A 17,430-nucleotide genomic window follows, 5' to 3' on the forward strand; every position below is an offset into this window, starting at 1 on the left:
CAGTGAAAAATCTTATGTTGGTCATACTTCCAAAAAGTAGAATCTGTGATTCCGAATGACTGTATCCACACCGGCGCGGTGACTGACAGCCGCACATTCTCCTCAAAACACTGGATTCATCCGCGCTGTGCCGTGCCGAGTCACAACCCACGTAAAGTTGATAATTCCGCGAATAACTGCAATTGCAGATTTCGGACAGAGATGGCGACAAAGAGGAAATACTACGGACTGCAGCTTTAATGTAATATTGATTTTGACTGATGCTGGTTGCTGATAACTGTGTGATGACAGATATTATAAATCTATGATATTTTCTTTAACACAAATTCAATAGAGCAATCAGACATCAAAACATTTTAACATACAAGAGATAATTTTCTTTTCTTTTTTTATTTACTATATTTTAATCAGTATTTTGGTCTTGTTTTCCATTTAAAACATGTAAACATCCTTAAAACAAGATAGATTTACTTAATTTACTTACATTTAGATTTTAATATCTCTCTTATTTTCTTAGCCCATTGGTAAATAACAATACAGTACAGTTCAAAAGTTTGGGGTCAGTAAGATGTTTTAAATGTTTTTGAAAGAAGGCTCTTGTGCTCAAGGCTGCATTTATTCAAAAACAATGTATTCAAAAATACAGTAAAAAAGCAATATTGAGAAATATAAGAATTTAAAATAACTGTTTTCTATTTTAATACGTTTTAAAATGTAATTTATTCCTGTGATGGCAAAGCTGAATTTTCAGCATTTCAGTCTTCAGTCAAATGATCCTTGCTGATTTGGTGCTCAAGAAACATTTCATATTATTATGCACATTATGTTCATATTATTAATGTTGAAAACAGTTACTTAATATTTTTGCGGAAACCATGATCAACTTTTTTTTTTTTTTAAATTCTTTAATGAATAGAAAGATCAAAAGAACAGCATTTACATGAAATATAAAAATGTCTTTACTGTGACTTTTAATCAATTTAATGCATCCTTGCAGAATAAAAGTATTAATTTATTTCCACAAATAAATAAATAAATTACTAACCTCAAACTTTTGAACTTCAGTATATGAATTGATTATATTATATTTATAATTATATATTATTTCATTTTATGGAATTCATTTTTTACTATGGACAATATCTAATTTGATGCTTAAAAATGTAAAATTTTCTTGTTGCAATGTTTGTATTTCTACTTTGTTTCTCATCGCGGGCTCTAATTAATCAAATGGGACGGCCAGTTCCACGCACTGCCGAGTAGATTTTCTGGGGCTCTAGTAAGATTTGCTCAGAGACACAGAATACCTCCAGACTTTTCAACATTCCACTAACACAGAGCGGCTGAGCTTGGCCGTACTCTCACTCTTCCACAGCCTCACGTGAACTTACTGTGTCCCTCCAAACGACTGACTCGCTGGATGAGAGAAAAAACATATGAAGCTTTTTCAATGGCTGATATACAGCTGCGGATATATGTGCGTTCCCCTTTGTCCCTTGAAACATTCATAGGATATGAGTAAGTTGTATGATTATAGTTTACAACTAAATATACAAGGACAAGATTGAGAACCACATGCTGTGCTACAGCCCTGAGAAGTATGCATAGCTTGTACCTCCATATTTCAGTAACTTCCTATTTCCCCTCAGCCTTACAGGTTCCCAACGCCTCCCTCGTGTGTATGTGATTAATATGAATGTCTGTGCACTAGCAAGCGCCCTCCATCTCTCCCTCAGAGCATTATTAAATTCTCCATCTTCTTTAGGGGCTTAAAAACTCTTATGTCAAAAGTAACATGATAGAACACCCAATATAAAACTGCTTCCTGTTCTTTAAAAATCAGTACTTCCTAAACTACACATGGTGTTTTATGGCTGAAAGTGAATACATGTGATCAGGGGAAGGTAAAAAATGGCTTAGTGTAGGATTTTCACTTTAAATTTGTCATAGACCATGCAAGAAAACACTTTAAAAAAATATGTTCATAGTGTATATTTTGTTTGGTTCTTCAGTAAATATATCTAAACATACAAATAAATGTACTTTGGAGGTATTTGTTAATAATGTAAAATTATTATTTTATAAATTAAATTATTAAATTATTAAAATAATAAAATAACCTGTCTAAAGCTAAATAAATCACGTAAAAGCAAATGAATAAATAAGTACAGTACATAAATATAAACACTGCCAATAGAGTTCATTTGAATTATATTATTTGGATATATTAATTGAAAACAAGCTGCTTCTCAAGTAAATGTATGTTGTTATAGCAATATTTACATATTTTCTCTATAAGGTATTTTATTAATCTATTCAATATTTAAAAGCTTTAATAAATAATACAAATAATACATTATTGCACAACTCCATATATATATATATATATATATATATATATGTATATATATATATAGTTTATATATATATATATATATATATATATATATATATATATATATATATATATATAGTTTCCCAGTTCAAATACCTTAAAAAATGTGTTAGGTGTTTTGATGGAAATAGCACTTGTTTAAAGGATTCTGTCATTAGTTTTTAAATGGCAGAAATACAAAATATCATTTCAAAAGTAAACTTCTCGCTGTGTCTTTCTCTCTTCTCACCTTTCACTGATATCTTCAATCCTCTGGCCATTAAAGGGTAGGATGTTGGGTGTGTGGCTGTGGCAGGGGGAAGTAGGAGCAGAAGTGTGGCCTTTCCCATTTTGGAGCGAGTGTCTTCGGCTGCGTCGTCGTTCCAAACCCCGCCTCTCAGGTGTGGCCCCCACGCTGGCCCGACGTCGACTTTTATGCCCAGATGGAGAAGGCTGAGCCTCATCATCGCCATCTTCATGACGAAGGATTGACTATGGATATACATGACTATTAGACTAACAGCAAATAGAAAATGTTGCATTAAAGCATCACAGCTAAGGATAACTCAAGGTCTATCTACAGTCCAAATTTTTGGCACAAAAAACATGCATAAAAATTGTTCAGTATACTTGTCAGTTTTTGTGTGAAAAAAATATTTTATAGTTTCCTATCATTCAGTTACACTGCTGTGAATTTGAACCTCTGGATCAATCAGACGCCTTCCAATTGAAAAGCAAACTGAGCATGTGCTAACCTCATAGATGTTGAACTGCTCCACAAGATCCAAGTCTGTACCCTTCCTGTTGACGTGCCTCTGGGCCACGGCCTCCATGCCCTGCTCCTCCAGACTGTCCACCACATCATAGAAAGAGTCCTGGTCTGGCAGACCAGCTAATGTCTGGAGGAACACCACAGATATGTGAGAATATTTATAACAAACACATGTAACTGAGAGTGTGCAAAAAGAGTCTGAAATCTTTGAAACAAATACTGTGCAGGTACCTTGTTGATAAGGGTCATGGCATAAACCAACAGCTCAGTGTCCATTCCATCTTTCTCATCCAGGATTTCCATGGCATTGGACCAGGGCTTACAGCCTGAATACACATAAATAAAAGAGTCATAAACTCTTGTCCATTTAGTCAATTTAGACCTATTTAGTAAGGTTTTCATTTCAAGAATTTCACTTTTTAATGAAGCCTTTTTCTTCGTTATTGACACATTCTTTACAAGTTTGTTTTTTACTTTATGCCCACCAAAAACGTCTAAATTAATTTTAATTCAGAAATAGAAGAGGTGCATTCTTACGGAGACCCTAAAGAGACATGGTGGTAGAAAAAAAATATGAGATGGGAGGAAAAATAATAAGTCAATGCTTTTGCCCCGAGAAACTTTGCGTTCCCTTGCAAAAACGTTTGCGTTCCCCCAAGAAATTTTGCGTTCGTTCGCAAAATGTTTTGCGTTCCCCGAGAGACTCACAAAGCCTTTCGAGCTCTTTGCGAGCGAACACAAAGTTTCTCAGTGGAACACGAAACATTTGGAACTCAAAAGCATTGACAAATAATTTTTCCATCATCAAAATTTCTTGGGGGAACGCAAACGGTTTTGCAAGGAAACGTTTCTCCTAAACCGAGAAACTCTGTACATTCATTCAAGTCGTTGTACGTTTGAATAGAATTTTTTATGTTTTCCTGAATAAATGATATTCTGACAGACAACTGAATGTCATGTAATTCACCCAATTCTTTATATGATGGTAGTTGATTTGAATTCACTGAATTCAAAGAAACTGTGGATTAGTACCCTTCTTGTGGTGTTTGAAGTAAATCAGTTTAAATATGGCTGGTTCAGAAGCAAATGATCAGCATTAGTTTGAGGATAAAATGTCTGTTATGTAGATTATTAGCAAAAGACGTTCTGCTTCATTTGCCAGCCTGTCTGTCTCTCACTGGGAGACCAGAGACAGCCTTCTCTCCTCTTATGTAACAGTATTAAAACAGTATTAAACCCTTTTTCATCCTAGCTGTCTTATCTTAGTAGCTCTGGTCCTATCAACACCTTTTTCCATGAGCTCAGTCCATTAATCTTGATTTACTCCTGCTGTATTTTGTTCACTCTCAAAGCAGAGGTCGATAATATGAGCAATTATCAAAGAGCTGACTCCGCTAACAGATTGTTCTCAGAACTTGCCTAAAGTTCTGGTAAGGTTCTCTTAAAGTTATGAACAAATGTTCTTCCAGTAGCGTTAATATAATGTTGTTCAAAGTTATTCGGTCTTTAATGATGTTCTCAAAACGTAAAAAAAAGATACATCGGTCATGATTATGAACATTTTTTTTTTCCTGAAACGTTTTCTTTGTACGTTCATCTAACATTTTTTAAATGTTACTAGTTTCAGAATGCTTAGAGAACATTCAAAAATAATGTTTAACATTGAGAAACATACCAAATGGGAACATTAGCTAAATTCATTAGCAGTTTGTTAACTGTCAGCTTCGCTTGTTGCTTCCTCTCTTCCCCTGTTTTAATCTGAAGGGAACCAAACCTCACCAGAGGAGAGAGTTTCTCCCCATCATCTCTGGCCCACAAACATTGTAACAGCCAGACTCTGGATACGAGCTCAGCTTGGACTCAAATACAGAGACTGAGAGTTGAAAAGAGCTGAAAATGGATTTCCAGAGACACTGTGACAACTTTCCAAGAACATTTCACTTTCCATATTGTGTGTGTGTGTGTTTGTTTGATGTGTTCACACTACCTTGCTTGGTGTCTACGGTGTTGACAGCCTGGATGAGGAGGGGTGCGTTGGTCTCGGTGTATTCCACAAAAACCAGCAGCAGCTTCAGAGCAGTTTTAACAACCAACCGGAACTGCAAACATGCACACACACAAACACACACAAAGAAAGAAACAATATTTATCTCTGTACAACAACATACACTAATCTTAACATTTGCCTTTACACTCCATAAAATTACATTCTGCTGCAGCCCACACTTGATCTTACACTGTCTGACACTTTTTCCTGAATTGGGTACCATGGAGGATATTGATAACAACATCTGACACATGACTGCAAACTGACAGGAAGAGGAGCTACTTTAAATGTCCTGCAAGGCCTCTGTGATATGACCCCTGTTTTTGTTCTCTCTCTCTGTACCATGTTCCAGAGGAGTCATGGCTTTAGCTTTTCTTATATTAATTTGTAGATCTAAACTCTAAAATATATTATGTTGCCATTTGTTTTTTCACCTTTGTTTTTGATAGCCATAGTTCTATTGGTCTAACATTGGTATTTACTGTATGTATTCTTTTTTTGTAATTCAGATTTCTTAGCATTTGTAACATTTCATTTTATCCTGTTTTCCAATGTACTTTCTTGCCTGTGTTCTTTCCAGTGTTCTTTCTCACGTCTCGGTTACGACTGTAACCTTGATTCCCTGAAAAGGACGCTGCGTCGAGAATGACATTGTGGGAATGCTCCGCGTGACTGTGTCGTGAAGTACATGTGAAATCAGTCAAATGGTGCGACAGGATGTCCTAGGTGGGTGGCGTCATGACCAGGAAACTATAAGGCCTGCCCAAATAAAGCAACGCTAGCTTCTGATAGGATAAAGTCATTGGCAGGCATGCAGGAAGTATGGCAGGGGGACACAGCGTCTCATTTCTCTTTCAGGGAACCAAGGTTACAGTTGTAACCGAGATGTTCCCTTTCAAGAGAACTTGCACTGCGTAGAGAATGACGCTGTGGGAACGTTTATACCCACGCCGCCATAATGACAAGTGTCTGTCTTGTATGAAATCGTGAAGAGCAGCACTAAGATGAGAGCACCTGGGACCCTGGTGTTGAGTCCAGGTCTAGGTTATAAAACCTAACAAATGTATGCGGAGAGGACCATCCCTGCATTTTGCAGGGACACACGGTAAAATAGCCTTAGAGGCAGCCATGCTCCTAGTGGAGTGGGCCCGGACTGACATAGGTGAAGGTTGTTCGGCTGACTCATATTCAAGAGAAATAACCTCAACTATCCACGCATTCTCTGCTTAAATGCTGGGACCCCTTGCTGGGTGACCCAAAACAGATGAACAGCTGTTCAGATTTACGCCACAGGGCAGCTCTGTGGACATAAGCATCTAAAGCTCAAACTGGACAAAGCAGATTGTATCTTTCCAGGTCTGGATCCCGAAAGTGGAGAGGACAGAAGGCCTGCAGCACAACAGATCTAGCCACATTTGTGGGGACCTTAGGAATATAACCCGGCCTAGGGTGAAAAAATGCCTTCACCATGCCAGGTGCTAACTCGAAGCACGAAAGGGCAACTGACAGGGCTTGCAATCACCTACTCTTTTAAGAGACGTGATAGCAAGGAGAAACAAAGCTTTAAGAGTCAGAAACTTGACTGGAACCTCCTCAATAGGCTTGAAGGGAGCCAAGGACAGGCCTTCTAACACCAAATCCCAGGCAGGCACGCACCACGGAGGAAACAGGTTACCAATGGGTATCTCCCCAAGGACATACCACCCAAAGGAATGTGGTAAGCAGCTATGGCAGCCACATAGACCTTTAAGGTGGATGGAAGCAACCCTGCAACAAATTTCTCTTGCATGAACTCCAGCACTGTACCAACAGGGCAGTTAACTGGGTCCAGCTGATGACCTCTGCACCAAGAAGTGAATACTCTCCACTTCAGGGCATAAAGTTTCTTCATGGAAGGAGCTCTGGAGTGAAGTATGGTCTCAACAACCTCTGTTGAGAGACCATGATCTATGAGCTGGGCCCCTTCAGAGGCCAAGCCCACAGTTTCCACAACTCTGGATGGGGGTGATGAATTGGGACAGCAAGGGCAGGAAGGAATACAATTTAAAATGTTGTTTGCTCGCCATAACTCTTATATATGAGACAGACAACACCAAATAAGACAAACGATTTCAACAGAATAGTGTTGCTTTGTTTGAGCAGGCTTTATAGTTTCCTGGTCGTGACGTCACCCGCCTATGAAGTCCTGTCACACCTTGGGACTGATTTCACATGTGCTTCACGGCGCAGTCACACCAAGCGTTCCCACAGCATCATTCTCGACGCAGCATGAGTTCCCTTGAAAGGGAAATAAATTTAATTTAATATATATACTCTGAAAACATGCCTTATTATCTTACAAAATTTTGTTTCTGAAGTAAAGTATCTGTAATTATCAGGGATCATATATTTTTTACAGGAAACAATACAGAAATATTGATTTAAAAATGTTTAAAAATAATCTCCTTTGCAAAAAAATGCATATGCTTTCAGCATTATAGATTGAGACACCGAGGCATGATATTTTTAGGACAACAAGGTTAAAGAGAGAAGAGCCCTAAAATCCAATAGACAAAAGTGAATAAGTAAATAAAACAGAAGTAAAGAGGAGCGAAAAATACAGGATCATGAATGTGATTGTGAGTATGGAGAAAAGTGGAGGAACAGCGGGAGAAACAGATCTGTGTTTAATAATGTTAGAGCTGCTCTTTCAAACCATACAGTGCATTCCACATGTACCATATAACAGGAAGAGAGAGAGAAGAGGCAATAGGAAATGCATTTAAACACTGCTGTATCTAGCACAGAACTGCTCAAACATCTGATTTGATGATCACAAACATCCATTCACATCCAACCTCTACCACATACAGTACACACACGCACACAGGTTTCTATGTTTTATGGGGGCTTTCCATAGACATAATGATTTTTAAACTGTACAAACTGTATATTCGATTCCCTAACCCACTTAGTATATAAGCTGTTTTCCTCATGGGGACCCAAAAATGTCCCTACAAGGACGAGGATTTCGGATATTGACCCACTCCCACACACACCTGTCCTTTCATATATGCTCATTTTTGCCACTAGAGGGCTGGACAGGACCCAGAGAGAAAATCAACCCAGAACACTGCGTGCCGTGCGAACCTGTGCCACACTCTGTGTGCTGGCACACCTAGAAGTTGCCCTGCTGAGTTAAAGCATGCTTTACAAACATTGGCTCAAAAGAACATAAATACAGGGGAAAAACAGGAAAGTCAGTCATGAACACTGCGTGCAAAACTACGGCACCCTCTGAGTATTGTTCAAGCTGGCACACCTGGAAGCTGCCTTAACTTAAAACATTTGCAAACACTGGCTAAAAAGAACATAAATACAAGAAAACGTACCTTTCGGTCCTTATTGAATTCATTACTTCTGAACAAAATAATAGATCTGGTAGGCTTTCAAACAAGTGTTTCTGATCTACTTTTGAACTACTTTTTGAAGTTTTCAAGACTAGGTTTTAAAACCAAGCAATAAAATGTATTAATATTACTATGAAGTGCATAGGTCCAGCAATATGCAAAATTATACAACTGATATAGGAGGAATAAATGTGATTAATGTGTCAAAATTGTATTATTTCCATTTAATTTTTATTTGAATTTTATTTAAATCATTTATTTTATTTTATTAAATGCATCAAGCATTGTCATAAGCATGCACCGGTATTCTGGCGATACCAATAAGCCCATAATATTCATGTTCTGGCATAGCATTTTGTCTAAATAAATGAGAAGTTAAACACTAAAAACCAAAATCAACTGTTTTAAATAAATGACTTCAACTGTTTTAATCTACAAGTGAATTTAGGCGTCAACACATTCATCTACATGAAAAACATTCATTGTGAGATTTTCTAAAAATAACATTTAACAGTGTTATTAAATTATTGGTGTTTTTACAGATTAACTTTGAGTGAGCATTAGATGATAGCAAAGGCAATCTAAATATAAAAAAGGCAAATAAGCATTGCAAAACTAAATATTTAATATTGGCTGACTGTCATATATGTTTGTGGTTTGGTTTCACATTCATGTTTTCATGTTTTCTGGTTCATGGCATGTGATCCTTTCATATATTCTTGCTATGTGGGTTCCTTTAGTTCATGCGTGCAACTCCACTTTTAGACACACTCACATATCGGTTATGTGCATTTTTTATGTTGTGTAAATATATCAGTGTAACAAGTCATCCACTGGAAGAAGAGTTGGTAACTCTTTATTTTACAGTGTCATTGTTACACATGTCACATGTAATTACTGTAGTAATAACTATAATGCATAATAACTATTATACATAATTACATGCGATTAACCCTAAACCAAACCATCATCCTAATCCTAACCCTATAGTAAGTACATGTAGTTAATTATTATTACTCAATACTTAAATGTATAATTACACTGTAATACTGACACCTTAAAATAAAGTGTAACCAAAGAGTTAAATGACCCACTTGAAGTTAAATACACTTTACAATTTTAACAGTGAAATTTCCTTTACCTTTGATCCAACCAGTGTGTAAAGCCACTGTACAGTTTCATTGTGTCTGATAAGCCCATTCATTCCATCCACGTACAGCATGATTTGTCCAAGAGCTAAAAGAGAGAAAGAGAGAGATATATATAATTAGGTTGGCTGAGGTGTTCTGTTTATTGCTAACTGGTCCAAGTCAAATGAGCCCATCACCACTATTCCTAGATATGCTTGTCCTTTGTTAAACTTAATATTCAACAATATTATTGATTTGACTGCACTGACACTATTGGATGAGAACTGAACTGAGCTGGACGATGACATCACTGTTTCCTGCAGAGCTGCTTTATAGATTTAATAATTAATGATCTTTACAACAGAATTGAATCAACACTGAATTGACTTCAGCTGAACAATGACACTATTTTCTTTTAGAGCTGCTGTACAGCTGATATTATCTGCATCATTGAATCATTCTCCTGTTATAACTGTAAATCTGCTTTGAAACAATCTGTATTGTATAAAGCACTATCTAAATAAAGGTGACTTGACTTATAGCTTGGGTCCAGTGTTCGAACCATATAAAATAGAGTTTTAATAAAATAATATGAAATTATTATTCAATAAATAAATAATACAAGTTGTTTGATTAAATAATAATGTAATATTCCTTTAATCAAATAATAATAAACGTTCTATTTTATTGGACTGAACTTTTTTTAAATGAACTGTTGCAGATAACGTTAAGTAACGTTACATACATTTACATGCTTTTTATGCTTACAATATACATTTATGCTACAGCAAAAGCTTTGATCCATATTGCATTTAAGCTATACAGAGCTTTTTATCAGATCATATATTCCTTGGGAATTGAACCCATGACTAGTGTCATGATTGAGCCACAGGAACACAATAAATAGTTCACTGCTTTGAAGTCAATTTAATCAATTACATCTACTGGCAACAAATTATAACTTTATTTCATGTGTGTTAGCGTGGGATTTGAACCTGTAGAGATTTGTATCAGGAGTATGAATTTAACCTCTGGCCCACCTCACCATTGGATTATTCCTCATATGCACAAGTACATTTAGCAAGTGCAAGTTCCTAACGTTTTTAGTATATAATATTACTTGAGCAAAATTGTGTGCTTTGAAAATTATTTTCACTTGAAATGCAACAGTGAAGCAAAACTGCTTCATACAACTGGGTAAGAGCTTGTGTGTGTCTTTGCATGTGAACAGCAGTGATACAGCAGTGTGGTCAGTGTTTCCATTGTCTCCTTGGCAACTCAGGGGAGGTCTTCTGGTGAAGGAAGTGTCGTGACAGAACTCGAACTATAAAGAAAACTCTTCACACGCCAATGAACCCTCACATATGTGTCTAAAGTAATCAGAGCACAAACAGATACAGCCCTCTATATGTGAAGAGCAGGATTTTGTTCTGATCAAAGTGAAGAGTGTCAATGAGATCCATCTGGAGCTGTCTGAATACACAATCTGCTGCAAAGAATTATTGTAACACACACACATTAACTCACCCGCTCCCTTTAACAGGTTAACCGTTCTCAAATAAACAACTGAACTTTGCACAAAGTTTAAGGACTGTTACACTTTCAATCTTGACACAGAAATATACAAACACACATCTACAAAACCACATTTATAGGTTAATGCATTCAAGTCGCATTGTTGAGAGAGTGTTCTGGAATTTTTCGAGGTTTTGGAGTGTCTATTAAACAATGATGGAGGAAGCGAACTGACCGAAGCTTGTGTGTTTGGATAGCCTAGTTATAAATGCAGCTTCAATGTTTTTAAATACATAACGCATAATGCAATATTGGAAATTATCTAAAAATATTTAATAAATATTGTAAAATGCTGTTGCTTGGTCACTTATAAAAAGCACCCAGAGAGAATGCAAACATCATTTTATCTCCTGACAAGTTAATGCTGTAGATTAAACTTTGTTAACCCTCATTCCCAAACCAACCAACACCAACCAACAATTTTTCGATTAATGCTGCTAAATTAATGTCATTTAATTTATGTATTAATGCAATAAGCATTACGATTGGATAGTAACTAAAGACTTTGTAGCGCCATAGTGAATGTGTTGTATAAATGTTAGGAACAGTTATTTTCATGTAAACTAATGTTATTACTTACTTGGATTACTTGAATTACTTGGATGCGATTAATCGCAATTAATCGCATCCAAAATATTAAAGTTTGTGTTTATATAATATATGTGTATGTACTGTGTATAATTATTTTGTATATATAAATACACACACATGCATGTATATATTTAAGAAATATTGCATGTATATACTGTATGTATATATATATATATATATATATATATATACAATTTATATTATATATAAATAACTTTTTTTTTCTTAAATATATACATGCATATGTGTGTATTTATTTATACAAAATAATTATACACTGTACACACACATATATTATATAAACACAAACTTATATTTTGGATGTGATTAATCGTGATTAATCATTTCACAGCCCTAAAAAAGATAAATGTCACTCCAGCCATGTAACAATACCATTCAATCACATTTTATGAGATTTTACTCATACACCAACTTTATGAGCACATTTTACTGAAATTCATGCTGACATCTTCCTATGAGATTTTCTATAAAGCTTATTTAACAACAGTAACCAAGGGGGCGGAGTTTAAAAAAGGAAAGATTGATACTGATTTCAAGTTGCATTGGTGAATGTTGACTGTAAAGGTTAGTTTCTATTTTGTGCACTGTTGATGTAGAACAGGGATTAGTTTTATGAGGTGACAGGATTGTGCACTCAAATAATAAAATAAATAACAGAGTGCTAAAAATGCTTCCTATCTTTGTCAGTACTGACACTGCCCAATGCATCTATTTGATTCTGACCAAAATGATTTGAATGCACATCAAAATTACGATTTCCGAACTTCCATGGAGGGAAAGGCAGCATATGTTCAAGCTGAGAGACTCCGTGGACAGGCAGGAGTCATAACAAACAGACTCGCACGCACACATAGTGCAGTTTAAATATTGCTCTTGAAGCCTGAAATCTCAGCCTGTGTGGCAGTGCAGTGGGGAAAACATTTGAGCAGGCTGATCCACCCAAGCGTAACATGACTTCCATTTGTAGCAGGACACGTAAAGCAGGTCATAACAAGAGCTCAGGGAACTCCATAGGAGGCCACTAAAATCACAGAGCTTCCATTTGACTGGAAAGACTTGAGGAAGAAATAAAACTGAGAGCACTGACAAAGACACAAGCAACAACGGTTGAAGGTCACTGTGACTTTCTGAGCCTTAGTTCAGCTGAAGAAAGATTTCTGTCTCCATTGAAGGGACAAATATGTACTCACACAGATACTATACATAGCTGGCTTGCCATTTTAGACAGACGGATAGGGTTATTTTTCTCAGCCTTTTCGGTAATTTTTGGGGGTTACTTTTTCAGTGTTTGGGTAGTTTTTGTGTTAGCCAGCTCCTGGGTCAGACATAACAACCCAGCGGTTGAGTTATTTATTGCAGGCTTGTTGTAGTTCTCAGAGCCATTGAATTGGGGCATGTCTTTGGTTTGCGTACTTTTTTTTTTTTTGTATGTATAAAATAAGTACTGTGCTGTAAATCATTTAATATTATGCAAATCAACATACAGGACGCAACGTGAGTCACCTAAATTAGAGTCAAATCAGTGTTCGAATCAGTAATGGGCAGGTTATGTAATCATATTTCAGCAAATTTACCCAGCCCTTGGGCTAAAAACAACCCAAATTGGGTTGTTTTTAACCAAGTGTTTTTTTAGAGTGCATGTATGGATCATCATTCAAATGCTACAATCATTTAGCAAGATGGTGTCCGTCCAGAGATTGACACACTGTCTTCACGCCAGACCGTTGAAAGAAAGATGAGCTCTACTGGACTCACACAATGAGGTTGTTTGATAAATAGCATACCTAAAGCCTGACTGAATGCGTATACATGGACAGAGGCTTAAAAGTGGAGTCCAAGACATCCACACGCTCACCAGCACATGCACTCTGAATTTTTGTTGTAAAATTTCAAATCAGCAATAAAACAATAGTATAAATAGCATTAAGTTAAACAGACAATGAGTCAGTGAAAAAAGGCAGTGTCTAACACATCACATGCCAAGTTCTTAGTTTGAAAAATGCACTTTTTGGCTTATTGAGCCACTAAATGGACATGAGGAAAAAATAAAAATGAGATGGGAGGAAAAATATATTTCAATGCTTTTTTGTTCCCTCACAAAAGTTTTGCGTTCCACCAAGAAACTTTGCGTTCGCTCGCAAAGCATTTGCGTTCATTTGCGTTCCATCGCAAAAACCACTCAAACTTTGCATTTGGTCGCAAAGAATACAAAAAATTTGCGGGGGAATGCAAAAGCCTCCATTTTTTTTCTTCTTCAACCTCATATTTTTTTTCCATCACCACGTTCCTTTAGGGGCTCCAGAGTTCATGTGGTTGGCACCATAATAACTTTGATTTGGCAGACAAAGTTTTACAAAAATGTTTCATATTTTAACATTTTTGTTCAAATGTTTCATATTTTAACATTTTAAAGCATATTTTAACAAAAATGCTTTAATGTTGCTTAATTTTCAAAAAAATCTCATCCTTTTAGTGAAGCTTTTTATATAATATGTGACCCTGGACCACAAAACCAGTCACATGGGTAAATTTTTTTTGAAATTGAGATTTATAAATCACATGTTAGCTGAATAAATAAGCTTTCCATTGATGTATGGTTTGTTATGATAGGGCAATATTTGGCCAAGATACAACTATTTGAAAATCTGGAAACATTGAGAAAATCACCTTTAAAGTTGTCCATTTATGTTCGCGATTATGCTGCATTCACTCACAAAAATAAATGGTTTAGATATTTACGGTAGGAAATTTACAAAATATCTTCATGGAACATGATCTTTTCTTAATATCCTAATGATTTTTGCCATAAAAGAAAAATCGATAATTTTTACCCATACAATGTACAATGCCACAAATATACCCATGACTGGTTTTGTGGTCCAGTGTCACATATATATAATAACAAAAATACCAGGGTGGTGCAAATTTACACCTAAAAGAAAATATCACATACATTTTAATTTCAAAATAAAGCATATGCATCACAGAAGAGGTCTATTCAAGTTAATAGTATGACTGTAATGTATTTAAAATAGATTATCTTAATTAAGTTAAATAAACTTCGCCCCAGAAGATGACAGGCTCTTTTAACTGTAAGGCAAGATTTATTGAGTGTTACAATTTCTCCCATTCATTTTTCTACAAAAGGGTCCGTCTGCTCCTCCTCACACTGTCTCTGTCTCAGTGCTAAAAGTCCAAAGCTCATCCAAAACTAAAAATCTTTTGTTTCGGTCTGGCTTTGACGACAACTGAAAAAAAGATCATTTATATCTCCTAACTGTGACGCTAAAACCCATTTAGCAACACTGCTAAACTTCACTGTTTCCTGGCACCTTCTTCAGCTTGCAGCTCCGGATTGTACCTGAAACGATCCGTTGAAGCTGGAGCAGAGCCTGCAGGACAACGGCTGCCAGATTCCCATAGCAAGAAAAGAGAGAGGGAGACCGAAGGAGAGCAGAGCGATGACCAGGCTGAACTCTGTCTACTGCGTCTCCACATGGGAGAATGAGGAGTTATGAATGCACCACACGCAGGCCAAGATTCCCAGGTGCAGCCGTCTGGTGTGTGTGGCTGGCTGCTGGAGTGACTCTTCATCTTTTATCAATCAAGGCTAATTACTCAAAACATGTCAGTGACAACATTCCACATGTGTTTTTTTTTTTTTCTCTTTCTGCTCGCACACAGACTACCGGAATGACACATGCACACAGTCGCTCGTTCACGAGGTGCTGCAATGTCTCCAGAGTCCCTTCGGAGCAGCAGCACACACACTTTGCACTCCATATCGAAGCACATCACTGTTTGTAAAGACACGAACGACCCTGCAGACAGACGGCCAGGGCGTTCGGTGAGAGAGCTGCTGAGAGACAGGTGAGAGATATAATGAGCTGCTCTTCATATGCTTCACGAACCAGAACATTCCAGAAAGCTCCCAACAGGAGGGTTTCAACACATCGTCTCTGAATGAGAGCACAGGACATTAAAGCTGCGGGTAATGAGAGCTAAACCGAGCTGATTCCCATCTAATAGATTTGTTTGGATAGGATGTTTAAAGTGTGTCATTTCGGCACTGCTATTGTCACCAAACGTAATCATTAAAGGGGAGGTTGATTATTATTTTACTTTTCTAACTTTAGTTAGTGTGTAATGTTGCTGTTTGCGCATAAACAACATCTGCAAAGTTACAATGCTCAAAGTTCAAAGCAAAGGGAGATATTTGCTTTTAAAGAAATAGCTTTTTAAGGACTACAACAAACGGCTGGTAAGGAATACACGACATTCCTCCCGGGTTAGTGACATCACCAACCCTAGAATTTACATAAACCCCGCCCCCTGAACACGATTTATAGATTATCAAGACAGAATATGCTAATCAATGACTAGAAGATAACTTCACATAAGCTACATAAATTCATCAACTAACCATTCAGAAATGTTGTGTTGCACTCTACATGTTGTCACTTCTTCTTGAGTCTCTCTATCATTGACTCCATTGACATCATCTGACTCCGGTTTGAACATAAAAGGCTAAAAGTTTTTGAAATTTTCAGTGCATGTCTGTGTGAGGTAAAAGGACAAAAACTGTTGAAGCTCCGCCCTGTGTGCTGGGAGCAGCAGCTCATTTGCATTTAAAGGTACAGACACAAAACGAGGTGTTTTTGCTCACCCTCAAAAAGTGACTTTAACATGCTATATAAAAATATCTGTGGGGTATTTTGAGCTAAAACTTCACATACACACTCTGGGGACACCAAATACATATTTTACATCTTGTGAAAAGGGCATTATACCACCCCTTTAAATCATTTAAACAGATGTCAAATATGTTGCTCGTCTTCATTTGTTTGACTGACAGCATTTTAAGTTAAGCTCAATCGACAGTACTTTTGGCATAATTTTGGTTACCATAAAATTAATTAGGACTTAAAAAGAGCAAAATCGAGGGTTACGGTAAAGCACTTACAATAGAAGTGAATGGGGCCAATGCTCCTGCCAACACTACTGTTCAAAAGTTTGGGGTTAGTCAGATTTTTTTATTTTTTTTTTGAAAGAAATAAACTTTACTTTTATTCAACAAGGATGCATTAAATTGATCAAAAATCCCAGTAAAGACATTTATAATGCTACAAAAGCTTTCTACTTCAATTAAATGCTGTTCTGTTGAACTTATTATTCAATAATAAATCCTGAAAAAATTACATTGCGGTTTCCATAAAAACAGTTTTCAACAATGATAATAATAAGAAATGTTTCTTGAGTCTCAAATCAGCATATAAGAACAATATTTGGATCATGTGACATGTGAAAATTCAGATTTGCCATCGCAGGTTGAATTACATTTTAAAATTATTATAATTTGAAATTGTAATAATATTTCACAATATTACTCGTTTTACTGTATTAAATATATAGGCTGTGTGGAGGTTCTATGTAGAGGTTAAAATCTGTTTTTCTGAAACCTTCTGAAATCCCTCACTCATGGCCAGCTCCACAGTTGGGAATCCCTGTCTGTTTCTCAAGGCTTTTAAATT

At 36.5% G+C, this 17,430-nt stretch overlaps 1 protein-coding gene across 5 annotated transcripts in view; it reads right to left on the reverse strand.

Annotated features, from left to right (window-relative positions):
* fhod3b (formin homology 2 domain containing 3b) overlaps positions 1–17,430 on the reverse strand; it is a 179,184-nt gene that overhangs the window by 38,216 nt on the left and 123,538 nt on the right. For all 5 annotated transcript variants that reach the window (XM_079895926.1, XM_079895925.1, XM_079895924.1 and 2 more), the window contains 5 exons: positions 9,724–9,818; positions 5,134–5,245; positions 3,378–3,472; positions 3,130–3,273; positions 2,625–2,866 (listed from right to left, as the gene is read on the reverse strand). In XM_079895926.1, the coding sequence (XP_079752052.1) occupies positions 2,625–2,866; positions 3,130–3,273; positions 3,378–3,472; positions 5,134–5,245; positions 9,724–9,818 (688 nt within the window). The remainder of the gene's footprint in view (positions 1–2,624; positions 2,867–3,129; positions 3,274–3,377; positions 3,473–5,133; positions 5,246–9,723; positions 9,819–17,430) is intronic.

This window comes from Squalius cephalus (assembly GCF_949319135.1).
Source record: "Squalius cephalus genome assembly, chromosome: 15".
Taxonomy (NCBI): Eukaryota; Metazoa; Chordata; class Actinopteri; order Cypriniformes; family Leuciscidae; genus Squalius; species Squalius cephalus.